General features: G+C 47.3%; 1 protein-coding gene across 1 annotated transcript in view; it reads left to right on the plus strand.

Annotated features, from left to right (window-relative positions):
- The window catches only part of KIRREL3 (kirre like nephrin family adhesion molecule 3), a 961,667-nt gene that overhangs the window by 840,665 nt on the left and 99,689 nt on the right, over positions 1-21,313 (plus strand). Inside the window, exon 10 of the mRNA XM_069613887.1 lies at positions 4,368-4,566. Coding sequence (XP_069469988.1) covers positions 4,368-4,566 — 199 coding nt within the window. The remainder of the gene's footprint in view (positions 1-4,367; positions 4,567-21,313) is intronic.

Raw genomic sequence — 21,313 nt, forward strand, 5'->3', positions numbered from 1 at the left:
TTTTTAGGAAGCTCTGATGCTAAAGTGAAGCAGTTGGAAGAATCGTCTTGTGGAAAAGGCAGGCATTCTGGTGCTCCTCCTGAAGCAAAAGAAAGGCAATCTAAACGTTCATCGACAGTAGATGTTTGGGATTCAGGAGGACTGTCTGGAGCAGTAGAAAATACAGCAGGATCTGATGGTGTAGACAGGTATACCTCTGATGTTGGAAGCAAGGCTAAGCAGGATACCGGTGTCTCATGAACTGAAGGCAAACCAGCAATAGACTCTGGAACTGAAGACATGCACATATGATGGACTATCGGAGGCTCTCTGGCTGAAGGATGATCTTCTGGATGAGTCACTGTAGCTGAAGACAGGCAGGCCAGAGGAAACTTTGAAGCTGAAGGCATGCAAGTTGGAGCCATCTCGGTAGCTGAATCCAAACATGTCAGGGTCTTTGGGACTGACCCCGTGCATGGTGGAGGCTCTTGATTAAATGGCAGACATGGCAGCGGTTCATTGATTGAAGACACGTGTACCAAAGAAGACTGCAGGGCTGTGGATTGGATCATAGAAGAGTCAATGGTTGTAGGAGGACACCCAGAAGTCTCAGAAGTTGATAGACACATTGGTGACTCAGGAATGGAGGGCACCTTTAGGGCATTAGACTCCTTGGCTCCAGTAACCAAGGACTGAACTGTACTCTTGCAGACCTTTTCTTTAGTGGGTGACACAGAGTCTCTTTCTTTGTGGAAGTCAAAATCAACCAGTGGAATCACCATAGTAAAGTCTCTGTTAATCAGGATTTCGTCAATTGTCCATTCCTCTGTCTTAGCTTCTGAAAGAGGCAGATTAACAATCAACAGTTCAGGAATCGCCTGCTGGTCTTTTGGTTCTGTATACTGTGGAATGAGTTCATCAGAACATGAAATCTGTACTGTCTCTGACTGTTCGTATTGATCAGGATTGGCAGAAGGAAGAGTGAACCCAGAGGTAAGATTGTTTTCCACATCAGCTTTAACATCTACTTCAGTCTCAGCAGCTGTATCAAGAGCAGGACCTAAGCCTACTGTAGTGACTGAATCTGTGTATGTCACCTTTGTGTATTGTGTTTGGAGATCAGAAGTTTGTATGTGTGCTAGCTCAGAATTATGACAGACTGCTACACAGGAAACTTTAGGTAAAGGAGTGGCTTGTAAATCTTCAGCTAACTGCAATCCCTGACAATCAGCAGAACAATTGTTAGAAACTGTGCCCAGATTGAGCGCTGTGCTAGAAGAAAGACTTTCACTTCCAATAGATCTAACATATTGGCAATTATCATGGTTTACCAAAGTCTCTGCACTCAGGGGCTGAACTGTGTTCACTTCATCAACATCAATGGATAAAGTCTGAGGTGTATTCAGGAATGCGTGCAAGATCTTATTCTCCTCTTGTAAAGAAATGAATTCTTGTGTTAACTCCTCAAGCTTAGCTCTTAGCATGCCCTGCATTAGCTGTACATCACTATCAGTAGGCACAGGGGGAGGCATAGTGGCATCAGGGCTGGATCCTGCACTAGCAATCTGGATGTGCACCGATTGTGCATTGTCCTCAACTGCTTTCAGGTTCTGAGATTTATACTTTCTCATACTAACTTGGTCTGTGTTACCCTTAAGTAATCTATTGACCTTAGACCTCTTGACATTAGGGACTACCGTATGTACTTGTGCAAAGAAGTATTTGGGCTGAGAGTAGAAAACTGAAGTTATGCAAGGAACCCCTCCATTCGTTATGTTTGTACCATGAAACTGTTCTATCTGAGATGAAGCACAACTGGAATCATGGGGTTCAACAACAGAGGTACTCTTGTATAATAAGTCTAACAGTGTGTTGTTTTCTGCGGCTAAGGCTTGCGCTGACATAGAATCGGGATCAGAACAAAAGATCGAACTAGGATCAGGCAATGTAGGATGTGCCATCCTATGGGAAAAATACTTTGCTCGTAAATGCCCATTCGTGACAAGGAGTTCATTTAAACCAAGACTAGTGATTTGATTGTCACAGGTAAATGTAGGGGAAGCTTTCTGTACTAACTTGTTAGAGGCCTTGCTGCCTTTCTTTCTTAAACTTGCCATATTCAATGGGAATTTTGGGCTGGTCATACTGTCAGGATACTGTCAGGATTAGTCCTGTGAATACTAAGGCAGCGAATATGGCAAGGGAAATGTGCACATAGGAACAATGACTCATGTATGCTAGAAGCCAGGAGTGCAAACAGAGTGTGATTTTAAACCCAATATATGAAAAGGGATGTGGGGTAAGCACCTGACCGCGAGGAAAGTCGGCAAGCGCCTTACCCCCAATTGCTGTTACAGGTACCGACAGCGCTAAACCCACGTGGAGGGCAAGCAATGACAGGATCTGTGAACTAACACTCTGATGGAATCAAATAAGGGAACTAAAGAACTGTACTCACAAGGACGAGATATACCTCTTGAATGTCAGCTAGCCCACGAATCCTGTTGATGAAACTGGGACCCCGAGAGGCTAGAACAGCAATGGGAGAAGTAGGAAGGTCCAGAGGGCAAGGGCTGTAGGTTGCCAGGGAGAGGTAGACTGTAGAACAGGGGGCCCAAGAGGGCAAGGGCTGTAGGTTGCCAGGGAGAGGTAGACTGTAGAACAGGGGGCCCAAGAGGACAAGGGCTGAAGGTAGCCGGAGCGAGGCAGGCTGCAGGGCAGGGAGCCCAGAGGACAAGGGCGGAGGCTGGAAGGCAGCAGAGCGTGATCCGCTGTAATGTGGGGAGCCCGGCAGGGCAAGGGTGAAGGCTGGAAGGCAGCCGAGCGTGATCCGCTGCAGAAAACTAAATACCTAAGTTGAAATAGTGATAACAAATAGTGAGGAAAACATAAGCATTCACACAGGAGCTAGCTAACAACCGCACACCACACCTAAAATCAAAAGGGAAAATAAATGCAGAAGAGCTAAGGAAAACCTGAAATGGATCCCAATAGAAGTAAGGATCAGGAGCAGGGAAAAAGCTAAATAACCAATGCAAACTTTTCCCTACCCCTCCAAGGAAAAGACAGGAAACTAAACTAAGAGGAAGGCTAAGGTAAATGGGTAACAGCAGCAAAGGACAGAGTCAAAGAAATATAGAACACAGACAAACTGGGCTGCATCTAAAAGGGGAAAGCACTGAGAAATGCTGCCTGCAAACAGAGGAAGACAAAAAGGGAAATCAAGGGAGCAGAAATCAATTAGCTCATGAATCCGAAATTCAGGGCGGAGGAAACAAGAAAACAGGAACAAGAAAGTAGGTACAAAAGGCAAGGAACAAGGAACCAGGGACTAGTCAAAACAGGAACACTGCAGACGATGACCAGCGCTGGACTGAAGTGAGACTGAGGCTTTTAAAGCTGTTAACGAGCACACGCCTCAGGTGTGCTGACTGCTGCACCTGCAGCCACAGGTGTTGCCTATCCTCCACCCAACCTTGTCCTGCAAGGGTGGAGGTGGAGCAGTGGGCCAGGCATTCTGGGAAGCACAGTCATTTGGTTAAAGAAGCATGCTGGCTGCCAAAAACCTGGAATGGATCCGGAAGGGAAGTAGTTTGGAAAATAGGGATTTAGCGCTCCCAGTTCATTGCAGCACTGTGGCATTAGGTTCGGAGGAAATGTCCAGCAGGGAATAAGCCCCAAAACATGCCCCCAAGTGGCGGGAACGGGAGCGAAGGGAGCGAGTCGTGACAAGGGAGGGGATGGAGAATATACGTTGTGTATGTGATTATGTTTGCATGAGAGAGCCTTCCCACTGCCACTCCTCCACCCTAGTCCATTATAACGCCTAAAAGAGGTCTTGCCCAACTCTAAAGTGCTTGGGGGTGCGGGAGGACCCTGGTTCCTTCCCAACAAAGAAAGTTAGATAGAAAAAGAAAGTAACAAAGTGGGATTGTGATTCAGGAGAAAGAGCATGAGGAAAGGGGGAAGGGGAGCGACATGATGTACCCTTGGAGCTCTCTATAATGACATCCTGCAGTTCTATGTGCATTCCTGCAGCGCAGGTGAGGGTGAGGGTGAAGGTCTCTAGGACAGTGTGCATTCCCAAAGTAGAAAAGATGTGCAGCAGCGAAGCGTTGGAGATTGCGGGTCCTCTGAGCAGCTTCGAGGGGTACCCTCAGGCTGCCCAGGGGTAGGGCAACTTCTTGAGACTGCATTGCATGCTCCATAGCACAGAGACAGTTTGGTGAATATTAGTTATCGGTGACGATCAGACTCCAGCAAGTAAGGGGTAGCACACAATGCGACGAGGATGGGGTCTGGCCCGCTCCTGGTTTACCCCAGGACCCTCACCTGAGGCCCCCACCTCCCCCTGCTCTGCTCTCTAATGCTGTCTTTCCCTCCCTCAGGCCTGGTCCTGGAAGGAGAACGTGCTCGAGTCGGGCACCTCCGGGCGCTACACCGTGGAGACGGTCAGCACCGAGGAAGGGGTCATCTCGACGCTGAGCATCAGCAACATCGTGCGGGCGGACTTCCAGACTATATACAACTGCACCGCATGGAACAGCTTTGGCTCGGACACAGAGATCATCCGGCTGAAAGAGCAGGGTAAGGGGATACCCGCTACGTGGGGGATATCAATCACTAGACACAGCAGGTATCAACCTGCCTGGCATTACTGTGTATCAGAATGATAGGAGGGTGGCACTGGTTGAGGGTGACGATGAAAGAGGGGGCGATTAGACTGTTAATCATTATTTACTGAACCCCGACCATTGCTTCAGGCATCACATCCGTTTACCATTGAGCTGGGGTACAATAGTATGTGGCACCATTGAGTCCATACCATCTGGCACAATGCACACAACCCCATGTGGCCTCACTAAGACCATAGTATCTGGCACTACTGACACCACACCGTGCGGCATCACAGAGAACAGAGCATAAGGCTCCACTGAGGCCAGAGCATAGGGCCCCACTGAGACTACAGTATGGCACCACTGACACCACACCATGCAGCATCACTGAGACCAGAGCATAAGGCACCACTGAGGCCAGATCATAAGTCATAAGGCACCACTGAGACCAGAGCATAAGGCAACACTGAGACTACAGTATGGCACCACTGACAGCATGCCATGCGGCATCACTAAGACCAGCTCATGAGGCACCACTGAGACCAGAGCATAAGGCACCACTTAAACTACAGTATAGCACCACGTACACCATACCATGTGGCATCACTAAGACCAGAGTATAAGGCACCACTAAGGCCAGTGCATAAGGCACCACTGAGACAAGAGCATAAGGCACCATCGAGACCAGAACATAATGTACCACTGAGACTAGAGAATAAGGCACCACAGAGACCAGATCATAAAGCACCCCTGAGACTACAGTATGGCACCACTGACACCATACCATGCGGCACCACTGAGACCAGACGATAATGCACCACTGGAACCAGAGCATAAAGCACCACTGAGACCATAGGATGTGGCACCACTGACACCACACCATGCAGCATCACTGAGAGCAGCGCATAAGGCACCACTGAGACCAGAGCATAAGGCATCACTGAGACTACAGCATAGCACCACTGAAACCATACCATGTGGCATCACTAAGACCAGAGCATAAGGCACCACTAAGACCAGTGCATAAGGCACCACTGAGACTAGAGAATAAGGCACCACAGAGACCAGAGCATAAGGCACCACAGAGACTACAGTATGGCACCACTGACACCATACCATGCGACATCACTGAGACCAGAGCATAGGGCACCACAGAGACCAGAGCATAAGGCACCACCAATACTACAGTATGGCACCACTGACACCATACCATGCGGCATCACTAAGACCAGTGCATGAGGCACCACTGAGGCCAGAGCACAAGGCACCACTGAAACCATAGCATGTGGCATCACTGAGACCAGTGCATGAGGCACCACCGAAACCATAGCATGTGGCATCACTAAGACCAGTGGATAAGGCACCACTGAAACCATAGCATGTGGCATCACTAAGACCAGTGCATGAGGCACCACTGAAACCATAGCATGTGGAATCACTAAGACCAGTGCTTAAGGCACCACTGAAACCATAGCATGTGGCATCACTAAGACCAGTGCATGAGGCACCACTGAAACCATAGCATGTGGCATCACTGAGACCAGTGCATAAGGCACCACTGAAACCATAGCATGTGGCATCACTGAGACCAGTGCATGAGGCACCACTGAAACCATAGCATGTGGCATCACTAAGACCAGTGGATAAGGCACCACTGAAACCATAGCATGTGGCATCACTAAGACCAGTGCATGAGGCACCACTGAAACCATAGCATGTGGCATCACTAAGACCAGTGCTTAAGGCACCACTGAAACCATAGCATGTGGCATCACTAAGACCAGAGCACAAGGCACCACTGAAACCATAGCATAAGGCACCACTGAGAATACAGTATGGCACAACTGAAATCATACATGTGGAATCTTCTAAACCAAAGCATGTGCCACCACTGAGATCACACAATACAGAAACATTAAAGCCACAGTACATGGCACCACTTAGAATAGACAATATTGCACCACATAGACCAACTTTTTGGGAACCACTGATACCAGATGATGTAGCACCATCGAGGCTATAGGATTTGGTACAATTGAGAGCTCAACATCTGATATCATTGAGACCTGAATAGATGGGGGAGGGGTGGGGGACCACTGGCTCCAGGGTATGTAGCCTCACTCTGACTAATGTGTTGGGAACAATTGTGGCCAGAAAATAAATGGAGCACCACTGTGACCATAGTACATTGCATCACTGAGACCAGTGTGACAGGAGCCACTGTGAGTATAGTACATTGCATCACTGAGACCAGTGGTGTGACAGGAGCCACTGTGAGTATTGTACATTGCATCACTGAGACCAGTGTGATGGGAGCCACTGTGAGTATAGTACATTGCATCACTGAGACCAGTGTGATTGGAGCCACTGAGACTATAGTACATTGGCTCACTGAGACTAGTGTGATGGGGCAAATGTGACTATAGTACATTGCCTCACTGAGACTAGTGTGATGGGGCCCACTGAGACTATAGTACACTGCATCACTTAGACTAGTTTGATCGGAGCCACTGTGGCGATAGTACATTGCATCCATGAGACAAGTGTGATGGGAGCCACTGTGAGTATAGTATATTGCATCACTGAGGCTAGTGTGATGGGAGCCACTGAGACTAGTGTGATGGGGGCACTGTGGTGATAGTACATTGCATCACTGAGACTAGTGTGATGGGGGTCACTGTGGCGATAGTACACTGCATCACTGAGACTAGTGTGATTGGAGCCACTGTGAGTATAGTACATTGCATCACTGAGACTAGTGTGATGGGGGCCACTGTGACAATAGTACATTGCATCACTGAGACTTGTGTGATCGGGGCCACTGTGGTGATAGTACATTGCATCACTGAGACTAGTGTGATGGGAGCCACTGTGAGTATAGTACATTGCATTACTGAGACTAGTGTGATGGGGCCACTGTGGGTATAGTACATTGCATCACTGAGACTAGTGTGATGGGAGCCACTGTGAGTATAGTACATTGCATCGCTGAGACTAGTGTGATGGGGCCACTGTGGATATAGTACACTGCATCACTGAAATTAGTGTGATTGGAGCCACTGTGAGTATAGTACATTGCATCACTGAGATTAGTGTGATGGGGGCCACTGTGACTATAGTCCATTGCATTACTGAGACTAGTGTGATGGGGGCCACTGTCATTATAGTACATTGCATCACTGAGACTAGTGTGAATGGAGCCACTGTGAGTATAGTACATTGCATTAGTGAGACTAGTGTGATGGGGCCACGGTGAGTATAGTACATTGTATCACTGAGACTAGTGTGATGGGAGCCACTGTGAGTATAGTACCTTGCATCACGGAGACTAGTGTGATGGGAGCCACTCTGAGTATAGTCCATTGCATCACTGAGACTAGTGTGATGGGGGCCACTGTGAGTATAGTACATTGCATCACTGAGACTAGTGTGATTGGCGCCACTGTGAGTATAGTACATTGCATCACTGAGACTAGTGTGATGGGGCCACTGTGGCGATAGTACATTGCATCACTAAGACTAGCGTGATGGGGACCACTGTGACTATAGTACATTGCATCACTGAGACTAGTGTGATGGAGGCCACTGTGACTATAGTACATTGCATGACTGACACTAGGGTGATGGGGTCCACTGTGGCGATAGTACACTGCATCAATGAGACTAGCGTGATGGGGGACACTGTGGCGATAATACATTGCATCACTAAGACTAGTGTGATGGGGGCCACTGTGGTGATAGTACATTGCATCATTGAGACTAGTGTGATGGGAGCCACTGAGACTATAGCAATTTGCATCACTGAGACTAGTGTGATGGGGCCACTGTGTCTCTATTACTTTGCATCACTGAGACTAGTGTGATGGGAGCCACTGATACTATAGTGCATTGCATCACTGAGACTAGTGTGATGGGGCCACTGTGGCGATAGTACACTGCATCACTGAGACTAGTGTGATGGGGTCACTGTGACGATAGTACACTGCATCACTGAGACTAGTGTGATGGGGTCACTGTGACGATAGTACATTGCATCACTGAGACTAGTGTGATGGGGGCCACTGTCATTATAGTACATTGCATCACGAGACTAGTGTGATGGGAGCCACTGTGAGTATAGTACATTGCATTAGTGAGACTAGTGTGATGGGGCCACTGTGAGTATAGTACATTGTATCACTGAGACTAGTGTGATGGGAGCCACTGTGAGTATAGTACATTGCATCACGGAGACTAGTGTGATGGGAGCCACTCTGAGTATAGTCCATTGCATCACTGAGACTAGTGTGATGGGGGCCACTGTGAGTATAGTTCATTGCATCACTGAGACTAGTGTGATTGGAGCCACTGTGAGTATAGTACATTGCATCACTGAGACTAGTGTGATGGGGGCCACTGTGGCGATAGTACATTGCATCACTGAGACTAGTGTGATGGGGACCACTGAGACTATAGTACATTGCATCACTGAGACTAGTGTGATGGGAGCCACTGATACTATAGTACATTGCATCACTGAGACTAGTGTGATGGGGACCACTGTGACTATAGTACATTGCATCACTGAGACTAGTGTGATGGGGGCCACTGTGACTATAGTACATTGCATCACTGACACTAGGGTGATGGGGGCCACTGTGGCGATAGTACACTGCATCAATGAGACTAGCGTGATGGGGGCCACTGTGGCGATAGTACATTGCATCACTAAGACTAGTGTGATGGGGGCCACTGTGGTGATAGTACATTGCATCATTGAGACTAGTGTGATGGGAGCCACTGAGACTATAGTAAATTGCATCACTGAGACTAGTGTGATGGGACCCACTGATACTATAGTACATTGCATCACTGAGAATAGTGTGATTGGAGCCAGTGTGAGTGTAGTACATTGCATCACTGTGGCTTGTGTGTTGGGAGCCACTGTGACTATAGTACATTGCATCACTGAGACTAGTTAGATGGGAGCCACTGAGACTATAGTACATTGCATCACTGAGACTAGTGTGATTGGAGCCAGTGTGAGTGTAGTACATTGCATCACTGTGGCTAGTGTGATGGGAGCCACTGTGACTATAGTACATTGCATCACTGAGAATAGTGTGATGGGGACCACTGTGACGATAGTACATTGCATCACTGAGACTAGTGTGATGGGGCCACTGTGGCGATAGTACACTGCATCACTAAGACTAGTGTGCTGGGGGTCACTGTGACGATAGTACATTGCATCACTGAGACTAGTGTGATGGGGGCCACTGTGGCAATAGTACATTGCATCACTGAGACTAGTGTGATGGGAGCCACTGAGACTATAGTACATTGCATCACTGAGACTAGTGTGATGGGAGCCACTGAAACTATAGTACATTGCATCACTGAGACTAGTGTGATGGGAGCAACTGAGACTATAGTACATTGCATCACTGAGACTAGTGTGATGGGAGCCACTGAGACTATAGTACATTGCATCACTGAGACTAGTGTGATGGGAGCCACTGAGACTATAGTACATTGCATCACTGAGACTAGTGTGATGGGAGCCACTGAAACTATAGTACATTGCATCACTGAGACTAGTGTGATGGGAGCAACTGAGACTATAGTACATTGCATCACTGAGACTAGTGTGATGGGGGCCACTGTGGCAATAGTACATTGCATCACTGAGACTAGTGTGATGGGAGCCACTGAGACTATAGTACATTGCATCACTGAGACTAGTGTGATGGGAGCCACTGAAACTATAGTACATTGCATCACTGAGACTAGTGTGATGGGAGCAACTGAGACTATAGTACATTGCATCACTGTGGCTAGTGTGATGGGGCTACTGAGACTTTAGTACATTGCATCACTACGACTAGTGTGATGGGGGCCACTGTGGTGATAGTACATTGCATCATTGTGACTAGTGTGATGGGAGCCACTGAGACTATAGTAAATTGCATCACTGAGACCAGTGTGATTGGAGCCAGTGTGAGTGTATTACATCGTATCACTGTGGCTAGTGTGATGGAGCCACTGTGACTATAGTACATTGCATCAATGAGACTAGTGTGATTGGAGCCAGTGTGAGTGTAGTACATTGCATCACTGAGACTAGTGTGATGGGGCCCACTGAGACTATAGTACACTGCATCACTGAGACTAGTGTGATGGGAGCCACTGTGGCGATAGTACATTGCATCCATGAGACAAGTGTGATGGGAGCCACTGTGAGTATAGTATATTGCATCACTGAGGCTAGTGTGATGGGAGCCACTGAGACTAGTGTGATGGGGGCACTGTGGTGATAGTACATTGCATCACTGAGACTAGTGTGATGGGGTCACTGTGGCGATAGTACACTGCATCGCTGAGACTAGTGTGATGGGGCCACTGTGGCGATAGTACACTGCATCACTGAGATTCGTTTGATTGGAGCCACTGTGAGTATAGTACATTGCATCACTGAGATTAGTGTGATGGGGGACACTGTGACTATAGTCCATTGCATTACTGAGACTAGTGTGATGGGGGCCACTGTCATTATAGTACATTGCATCACTGAGACTAGTGTGATGGGAGCCACTGTGAGTATAGTACATTGCATTATTGAGACTAGTGTGATGGCGACACAGTGAGTATAGTACATTGTATCACTGAGACTAGTGTGATGGGAGCCACTGTGAGTATAGTACATTGCATCACGGAGACTAGTGTGATGGGAGCCACTCTGAGTATAGTCCATTGCATTACTGAGACTAGTGTGATGGGGGCCACTGTGAGTATAGTACATTGCATCACTGAGACTAGTGTGATTGGAGCCACTGTGAGTATAGTACATTGCATCACTGAGACCAGTGTGATGGGGGCCACTGTGGCGATAGTACATTGCATCACTGAGACTAGTGTGATGGGGACAACTGAGAATATAGTACATTGCATCACTGAGACTAGTGTGATGGGAGCCACTGATACTATAGTACATTGCATCACTAAGACTAGTGTGATGGGGACCACTGTGCCTATAGTACATTGCATCACTGAGACTAGTGTGATGGAGGCCACTGTGACTATAGTACATTGCATCACTGACACTAGGGTGATGGGGGCCACTGTGGCGATAGTACACTGCATCAATGAGACTAGCGTGATGGGGCCACTTTGGCGATAATACATTGCATCACTAAGACTAGTATGATGGGGGCCACTGTGGTGATAGTACATTGCATCATTGAGACTAGTGTGATGGGAGCCACTGAGACTATAGCAAATTGCATCACTGAGACTAGTGTGATGGGGCCACTGTGACTCTATTACTTTGCATCACTGAGACTAGTGTTATGGGAGCCACTGATACTATAGTACATTGTATCACTGAGACTAGTGTGATGGGAGCCACTGTGAGTATAGTACATTGCATCACGGAGACTAGTGTGATGGGAGCCACTCTGAGTATAGTCCATTGCATCACTGAGACTAGTGTGATGGGGGCCACTGTGAGTATAGTTCATTGCATCACTGAGACTAGTGTGATTGGAGCCACTGTGAGTATAGTACATTGCATCACTGAGACTAGTGTGATGGGGGCCACTGTGGCGATAGTACATTGCCTCACTGAGACTAGTGTGATGGGGACCACTGAGACTATAGTACATTGCATCACTGAGACTAGTGTGATGGGAGCCACTGATACTATAGTACATTGCATCACTGAGACTAGTGTGATGGGGACCACTGTGACTATAGTACATTGCATCACTGAGACTAGTGTGATGGGGGCCACTGTGACTATAGTACATTGTATCACTGACACTAGGGTGATGGGGGCCACTGTGGCGATAGTACACTGCATCAATGAGACTAGCGTGATGGGGGCCACTGTGGCGATAGTACATTGCATCACTAAGACTAGTGTGATGGGGGCCACTGTGGTGATAGTACATTGCATCATTGAGACTAGTGTGAATGGAGCCACTGAGACTATAGTAAATTGCATTACTGAGACTAGTGTGATGGGACCCACTGATACTATAGTACATTGCATCACTGAGAATAGTGTGATTGGAGCCAGTGTGAGTGTAGTACATTGCATCACTGTGGCTTGTGTGATGGGAGCCACTGTGACTATAGTACATTGCATCACTGAGACTAGTTAGATGGGAGCCACTGAGACTATAGTACATTGCATCACTGAGAATAGTGTGATTGGAGCCAGTGTGAGTGTAGTACATTGCATCACTGTGGCTTGTGTGATGGGAGCCACTGTGACTATAGTACATTGCATCACTGAGACTAGTTAGATGGGAGCCACTGAGACTATAGTACTTTGCATCACTGAGAATAGTGTGATTGGAGCCAGTGTGAGTGTAGTACATTGCATCACTGTGGCTAGTGTGATGGGAGCCACTGTGACTATAGTACATTGCATCACTGAGAATAGTGTGATGGGGACCACTGTGACGATAGTACATTGCATCACTGAGACTAGTGTGATGGGGCCACTGTGGCGATAGTACACTGCATCACTAAGACTAGTGTGCTGGGGGTCACTGTGACGATAGTACATTGCATCACTGAGACTAGTGTGATGGGGGCCACTGTGGCAATAGTACATTGCATCACTGAGACTAGTGTGATGGGAGCCACTGAGACTATAGTACATTGCATCACTTAGACTAGTGTGATGGGAGCCACTGAAACTATAGTACATTGCATCACTGAGACTAGTGTGATGGGAGCAACTGAGACTATAGTACATTGCATCACTGAGACTAGTGTGATGGGAGCCACTGAGACTATAGTACATTGCATCACTGAGACTAGTGTGATTGGAGCCAGTGTGAGTGTAGTACATTGTATCACTGTGGCTAGTGTGATGGGGCTACTGAGACTTTAGTACATTGCATCACTACGACTAGTGTGATGGGGGCCACTGTGGTGATAGTACATTGCATCATTGTGACTAGTGTGATGGGAGCCACTGAGACTATAGTAAATTCATCACTGAGACCAGTGTGATTGGAGCCAGTGTGAGTGTATTACATCGTATCACTGTGGCTAGTGTGATGGAGCCACTGTGACTATAGTACATTGCATCAATGAGACTAGTGTGATTGGAGCCAGTGTGAGTGTAGTACATTGCATCACTGAGACTAGTGTGATGGGGCCCACTGAGACTATAGTACACTGCATCACTGAGACTAGTGTGATGGGAGCCACTGTGGCGATAGTACATTGCATCCATGAGACAAGTGTGATGGGAGCCACTGTGAGTATAGTATATTGCATCACTGAGGCTAGTGTGATGGGAGCCACTGAGACTAGTGTGATGGGGGCACTGTGGTGATAGTACATTGCATCACTGAGACTAGTGTGATGGGGGTCACTGTGGCGATAGTACACTGCATCGCTGAGACTAGTGTGATGGGGCCACTGTGGCGATAGTACACTGCATCACTGAGATTAGTGTGATTGGAGCCACTGTGAGTATAGTACATTGCATCACTGAAATTAGTGTGATGGGGGACACTGTGACTATAGTCCATTGCATTACTGAGACTAGTGTGATGGGGGCCACTGTCATTATAGTACATTGCATCACTGAGACTAGTGTGATGGGAGCCACTGTGAGTATAGTACATTGCATTATTGAGACTAGTGTGATGGCGACACAGTGAGTATAGTACATTGTATCACTGAGACTAGTGTGATGGGAGCCACTGTGAGTATAGTACATTGCATCACGGAGACTAGTGTGATGGGAGCCACTCTGAGTATAGTCCATTGCATCACTGAGACTAGTGTGATGGGGGCCACTGTGAGTATAGTACATTGCATCACTGAGACTAGTGTGATGGAGGCCACTGTGACTATAGTACATTGCATCACTGACACTAGGGTGATGGGGGCCACTGTGGCGATAGTACACTGCAACAATGAGACTAGCGTGATGGGGGCCACTTTGGCGATAATACATTGCAACACTAAGACTAGTATGATGGGGGCCACTGTGGTGATAGTACATTGCATCATTGAGACTAGTGTGATGGGAGCCACTGAGACTATAGCAAATTGCATCACTGAGACTAGTGTGATGGGGCCACTGTGACTCTATTACTTTGCATCACTGAGACTAGTGTTATGGGAGCCACTGATACTATAGTACATTGCATCACTGAGAATAGTGTGATGGGGACCACTGTGACTATAGTACATTGCATCACTGAGACTAGTGTGATGGGGCCACTGTGGCGATAGTACACTGCATCACTGAGACTAGTGTGATGGGGGCCACTGTGACGATAGTACATTGCATCACTACGACTAGTGTGATGGGGGCCACTGTGGTGATAGTACATTGCATCATTGTGACTAGTGTGATGGGAGCCACTGAGACTATAGTAAATTGCATCACTGAGACCAGTGTGATTGGAGCAAGTGTGAGTGTATTACATCGTATCACTGTGGCTAGTGTGATGGAGCCACTGTGACTATAGTACATTGCATCAATGAGACTAGTGTGATTGGAGCCAGTGTGAGTGTAGTACATTGCATCACTGAGACTAGTGTGATGGGGCCCACTGAGACTATAGTACACTGCATCACTGAGACTAGTGTGATGGGAGCCACTGTGGCGATAGTACATTGCATCCATGAGACAAGTGTGATGGGAGCCACTGTGAGTATAGTATATTGCATCACTGAGGATAGTGTGATGGGAGCCACTGAGACTAGTGTGATGGGGGCACTGTGGTGATAGTACATTGCATCACTGAGACTAGTGTGATGGGGGTCACTGTGGCGATAGTACACTGCATTGCTGAGACTAGTGTGATGGGGCCACTGTGGCGATAGTACACTGCATCACTGAGATTAGTGTGATTGGAGCCACTGTGAGTATAGTACATTGCATCACTGAGATTAGTGTGATGGGGGACACTGTGACCATAGTCCATTGCATTACTGAGACTAGTGTGATGGGGGCCACTGTCATTATAGTACATTGCATCACTGAGACTAGTGTGATGGGAGCCACTGTGAGTATAGTACATTGCATTATTGAGACTAGTGTGATGGCGACACAGTGAGTATAGTACATTGTATCACTGAGACTAGTGTGATGGGAGCCACTGTGAGTATAGTACATTGCATCACGGAGACTAGTGTGATGGGAGCCACTCTGAGTATAGTCCATTGCATCACTGAGACTAGTGTGATGGGGGCCACTGTGAGTATAGTACATTGCATCACTGAGACTAGTGTGATTGGAGCCACTGTGAGTATAGTACATTGCATCACTGAGACCAGTGTGATGGGGGCCACTGTGGCGATAGTACATTGCATCACTGAGACTAGTGTGATGGGGACCACTGAGACTATAGTACATTGCATCACTGAGACTAGTGTGATGGGAGCCACTGATACTATAGTACATTGCATCACTAAGACTAGTGTGATGGGGACCACTGTGCCTATAGTACATTGCATCACTGAGACTAGTGTGATGGAGGCCACTGTGACTATAGTACATTGCATCACTGACACTAGGGTGATGGGGGCCACTGTGGCGATAGTACACTGCATCAATGAGACTAGCGTGATGGGGGCCACTTTGGCGATAATACATTGCAACACTAAGACTAGTATGATGGGGGCCACTGTGGTGATAGTACATTGCATCATTGAGACTAGTGTGATGGGAGCCACTGAGACTATAGCAAATTGCATCACTGAGACTAGTGTGATGGGGCCACTGTGACTCTATTACTTTGCATCACTGAGACTAGTGTTATGGGAGCCACTGATACTATAGTACATTGCATCACTGAGAATAGTGTGATGGGGACCACTGTGACTATAGTACATTGCATCACTGAGACTAGTGTGATGGGGCCACTGTGGCGATAGTACACTGCATCACTGAGACTAGTGTGATGGGGGTCACTGTGACGATAGTACATTGCATCACTGAGACTAGTGTGATGGGAGCCACTGAGACTATAGTAAATTGCATCACTGAGACTAGTGTGATGGGGCCACTGTGACTCTATTACTTTGCATCACTGAGACTAGTGTGATGGGAGCCACTGATACTATAGTACATTGCATCACTGAGAATAGTGTGATTGGAGCCAGTGTGAGTGTAGTACATTGCATCACTGTGGCTTGTGTGATGGGAGCCACTGTGACTATAGTACATTGCATCACTGAGACTAGTTAGATGGGAGCCACTGAGACTATAGTACATTGCATCACTGAGACTAGTGTGATTGGAGCCAGTGTGAGTGTAGTACATTGCATCACTGTGGCTAGTGTGATGGGAGCCACTGTGACTATAGTACATTGCATCACTGAGAATAGTATGATGGGGACCACTGTGACTATAGTACATTGCATCACTGAGACTAGTGTGATGGGGCCACTGTTGCGATAGTACACTGCATCACTGAGACTAGTGTGATGGGGGTCACTGTGACGATAGTACATTGCATCACTGAGACTAGTGAGATGGGGGCCACTGTGGCAATAGTACATTGCATCACTGAGACTAGTGTGATGGGAGCCACTGAGACTATAGTACATTGCATCACTGATACTAGTGTGATTGGAGCCAGTGTGAGTGTAGTACATGGTATCACTTTGGCTAGTGTGATGGGGGCCACTGAGACTTTAGTAAATTGCATCACTACGACTAGTGTGATGGGGGCCACTGTGGTGATAGTACATTGCATCATTGAGACTAGTGTGATGGGAGCCACTGAGACTATAGTAAATTGCATCACTGAGACCAGTGTGATTGGAGCCAGTGTGAGTGTATTACATCGTATCACTGTGGCTAGTGTGATGGAGCCACTGTGACTCTAGTACATTGCATCAATGAGACTAGTGTGATTGGAGCCAGTGTGAGTGTAGTACATTGCATCACTGAGACTAGTGTGATGGGAGCCACTGAGACTATAGTACATTGCATCACTGAGACTATTGTGATGGGAGCCACTGTGACTATAGGAGATTGCATCACTGAGACTAGTGTGATTGGAGCCAGTGTGAGGGTAGTACATTGCATCACTGTGGCTAGTGTGGTGGGAGCCGCTGAGACTATAGTACATTGCATCACTGAGAATAGTGTGATTGGAGCCAGTGTGAGTGTAGTACATTGCATCACTGTGGCTTGTGTGATGGGAGCCACAGTGACTATAGTACATTGCATCACTGAGACTAGTTAGATGGGAGCAACTGAGACTATAGTAAATTGCATCACTGAGACTAGTGTGATTGGAGCCAGTGTGAGTGTAGTACATTGCATCACTGTGGCTAGTGTGATGGGAGCCACTGTGGCTATGGTACATTGCATCACTGAGACTAGTGTGATGGGAGCCACTGAGACAATAGTACATTGCATCACTGAGACTAGTGTGAGGGGGGCCACTGTGGCGATAGTACACTGCATCACTGAGACCAGTGTGATGAGGGCCACTGTGGCGATATTAGATTGCATCACTGAGACTAGTGTGATGGGAGCCACTTTGACTATAGTACATTGCATCACTGAGACTAGTGTGATGGGAACCACCAAGACTATAGTACACTGCATTGCTGAGGCTAGTGTGATGGGGCCACTGTGGCGATGGGACATTGCATCACTGAGACTAGTGTGATGGGAGCCATTGTGATTATACTACATTGCATCACTGAGACTAGTGTGATGGGAGCCAATGTGACTATAGTACATTGCATTACTGAGACTAGTGTGATGGGAGCCACTGAGACTATAATACATTGCATCACTGAGACTAGTGTGATTGGAGCCAGTGTGAGTGTAGTACATTGCATCACTGTGGCTAGTGTGATGGGAGCCACTGTGACTATAGTCCATTGCATAACTGAGACTAGTTAGATGGGAGCCACTGAGACTATAGTACATTGCATCACTACGACTAGTGTGATGGGGGCCACTGAGACTTTAGTACATTGCATCACTACGACTAGTGTGATGGGGGCCACTGTGACTATAGTACATTGCATCAATGAGACTAGTGTGATTGGAGCCAGTGTGAGTGTAGTACATTGCATCACTGTGGCTTGTGTGATGGGAGCCACTGTGACTATAGTACATTGCATCACTGAGACTAGTTAGATGGGAGCCACTGAGACTATAGCACATTGCATCACTGAGACTAGTGTGATTGTAGCCAATGTGAGTGTAGTACATTGCATCACTGTGGCTAGTGTGATGGGAGCCACTGTGACTATAGTACATTGCATCACTGAGACTAGTGTGATGGGAGCCACTGAGACAATAGTACATTGCATCACTGAGACTAGTGTGAGGGGGGCCACTGTGGCGATAGTACACTGCATCACTGAGACCAGTGTGATGAGGGCCACTGTGGCGATAGTAGATTGTATCACTGAGACTAGTGTGATGGGAGCCACCAAGACTATAGTACACTGCATCGCTGAGGCTAGTGTGATGGGGGCCACTGTGGCGATGGTACATTGCATCACTGAGACTAGTGTGATGGGAGCCATTGTGATTATACTACATTGCATCACTGAGACTAGTGTGATAGGAGCCATTGTGGCTATAGTACATTGCATTAGTGAGACTAGTGTGATGGGAGCCACTGAGACTATAGTACATTGCATCACTGAGACTAGTGTGATTGGAGCCAGTGTGAGTGTAGTACATTCCATCACTGTGGCTAGTGTGATGGGAGCCACTGTGACTATAGTCCATTGCATAACTGAGACTAGTTAGATGGGAGCCACTGAGACTATAGTACATTGCATCACTAAGACTACTGTGATGGGGGCCACTGAGACTTTAGTACATTGCATCACTACGACTAGTGTGATGGGGGCCACTGTGACTATAGTACATTGCATCAATGAGACTAGTGTGATTGGAGCCAGTGTGAGTGTATTACATCACATCACTGTGGCTAGTGTGATGGAGCCACTGTGACTATAGTACATTGCATCAATGAGACTAGTGTGATTGGAGCCAGTTTGAGTGTAGTACATTGCATCACTGTGACTAGTGTGATGGGAGCCACTGAGACTATAGTACATTGCATCACTGAGACTAGTGTGATGGGAGCCACTGAGACTGTATTGCATTGCATCACCGAGACTAGTGTGATGGGAGCCACTGTGACTATAGTAGATTGCATCACTGAGACTAGTGTGATTGGAGCCAGTGTGAGTGTAGTACATTGCATCACTGTGGCTAGTGTGGTGGGAGCCACTGAGACTAGTGTGATTGGAGCCAGTGTAAGTGTAGTCCATTGCATCACTGTGGCTTGTGTGATGGGAGCCACTGTGACTATAGTACATTGCATCACTGATACTAGTTAGATGGGAGCCACTGAGACTATAGTATATTGCATCACTGAGACTAGTGTGATTGGAGCCAGTGTGAGTGTAGTACATTGCATCACTGTGGCTAGTGTGATGGGAGCCAATGTGATTATAGTACATTGCATCACTGAGACTAGTCTGATGGGAGCCACTGAGACAATAGTACATTGCATCACTGAGAGTAGTGTGAGGGGGGCCACTGTGGTGATAGTACACTGCATCACTGAGACCAGTGTGATGAGGGCCACTGTGGCGATAGTAGATTGCATCACTGAGACTAGTGTGATGGGAGCCACTGTGACTATAGTACATTGCATCACTGAGACTAGTGTGATGGGAGCCACTGAGACTATAGTACATTGCATCACTGAAACTAGTGTGATGGGAGCCACTGAGACTGTAGTACATTGCATCACTGAGTCTATTGTGATGGGAGCCAGTGTGAGTATAGTGCATTGCATCACAGAGACAAGTGTGATTGGAGCCAATGTGAGTGTAGTACATTGTATCACTGTTGCTAGTGTGATGGGAGCCACTGTAACTATAGTACATTGCATCACTGAGGCTATTGTGATGGTAGCCAGTGTGAGTATAGTGCAATGCATCACAGAGACGAGTGTGATTGGAGCCAGTGTGAGTGTAGTACATTGCATCACTGTGGCTAGTGTGATGGGAGCCACTGTGACTATAGTCCATTGCATAACTGAGACTAGTTAGATGGGAGCCACTGAGACTATAGTACATTGCATCACTAAGACTAGTGTGATGGGGGCCACTGAGACTTTAGTACATTGCATCACTACGACTAGTGTGATGGGGGCCACTGTGACTATAGTACATTGCATCAATGAGACTAGTGTGATTGGAGCCAGTGTGAGTGTATTACATCGCATCACTGTGGCTAGTGTGATGGAGCCACTGTGACTATAGTACATTGCATCACTGAGACTAGTCTGATGGGAGCCACTGAGACAATAGTACATTGCATCACTGAGACTAGTGTGAGGGGGGCCACTGTGGTGATAGTACACTGCATCACTGAGACCAGTGTGATGAGGGCCACTGTGGCGATAGTAGATTGCATCACTGAGACTAGTGTGATGGGAGCCACTGTGACTATAGTACATTGCATCACTGAGACTAGTGTGATGGGAGCCACTGAGACTATAGTACATTGCATCACTGAAACTAGTGTGATTGGAGCCACTGAGAGCACACTCCTTGCCAGCATGTACCTGGCAAGCGCAGCTTCCCGGGGGCGAGTATAGCAACACGTCTTGATCCTTAGGAGCTAATCCAGAGTACTGTCTAACATCCACTGCCGGAATGACTAAAAGGAAGGGACCAATGCAGGTCTGTCACTCATT

Source organism: Ambystoma mexicanum, chromosome 9 (assembly GCF_040938575.1).
Source record: "Ambystoma mexicanum isolate Mex_15411 chromosome 9, UKY_AmexF1_1, whole genome shotgun sequence".
NCBI lineage: Eukaryota > Metazoa > Chordata > Amphibia > Caudata > Ambystomatidae > Ambystoma > Ambystoma mexicanum.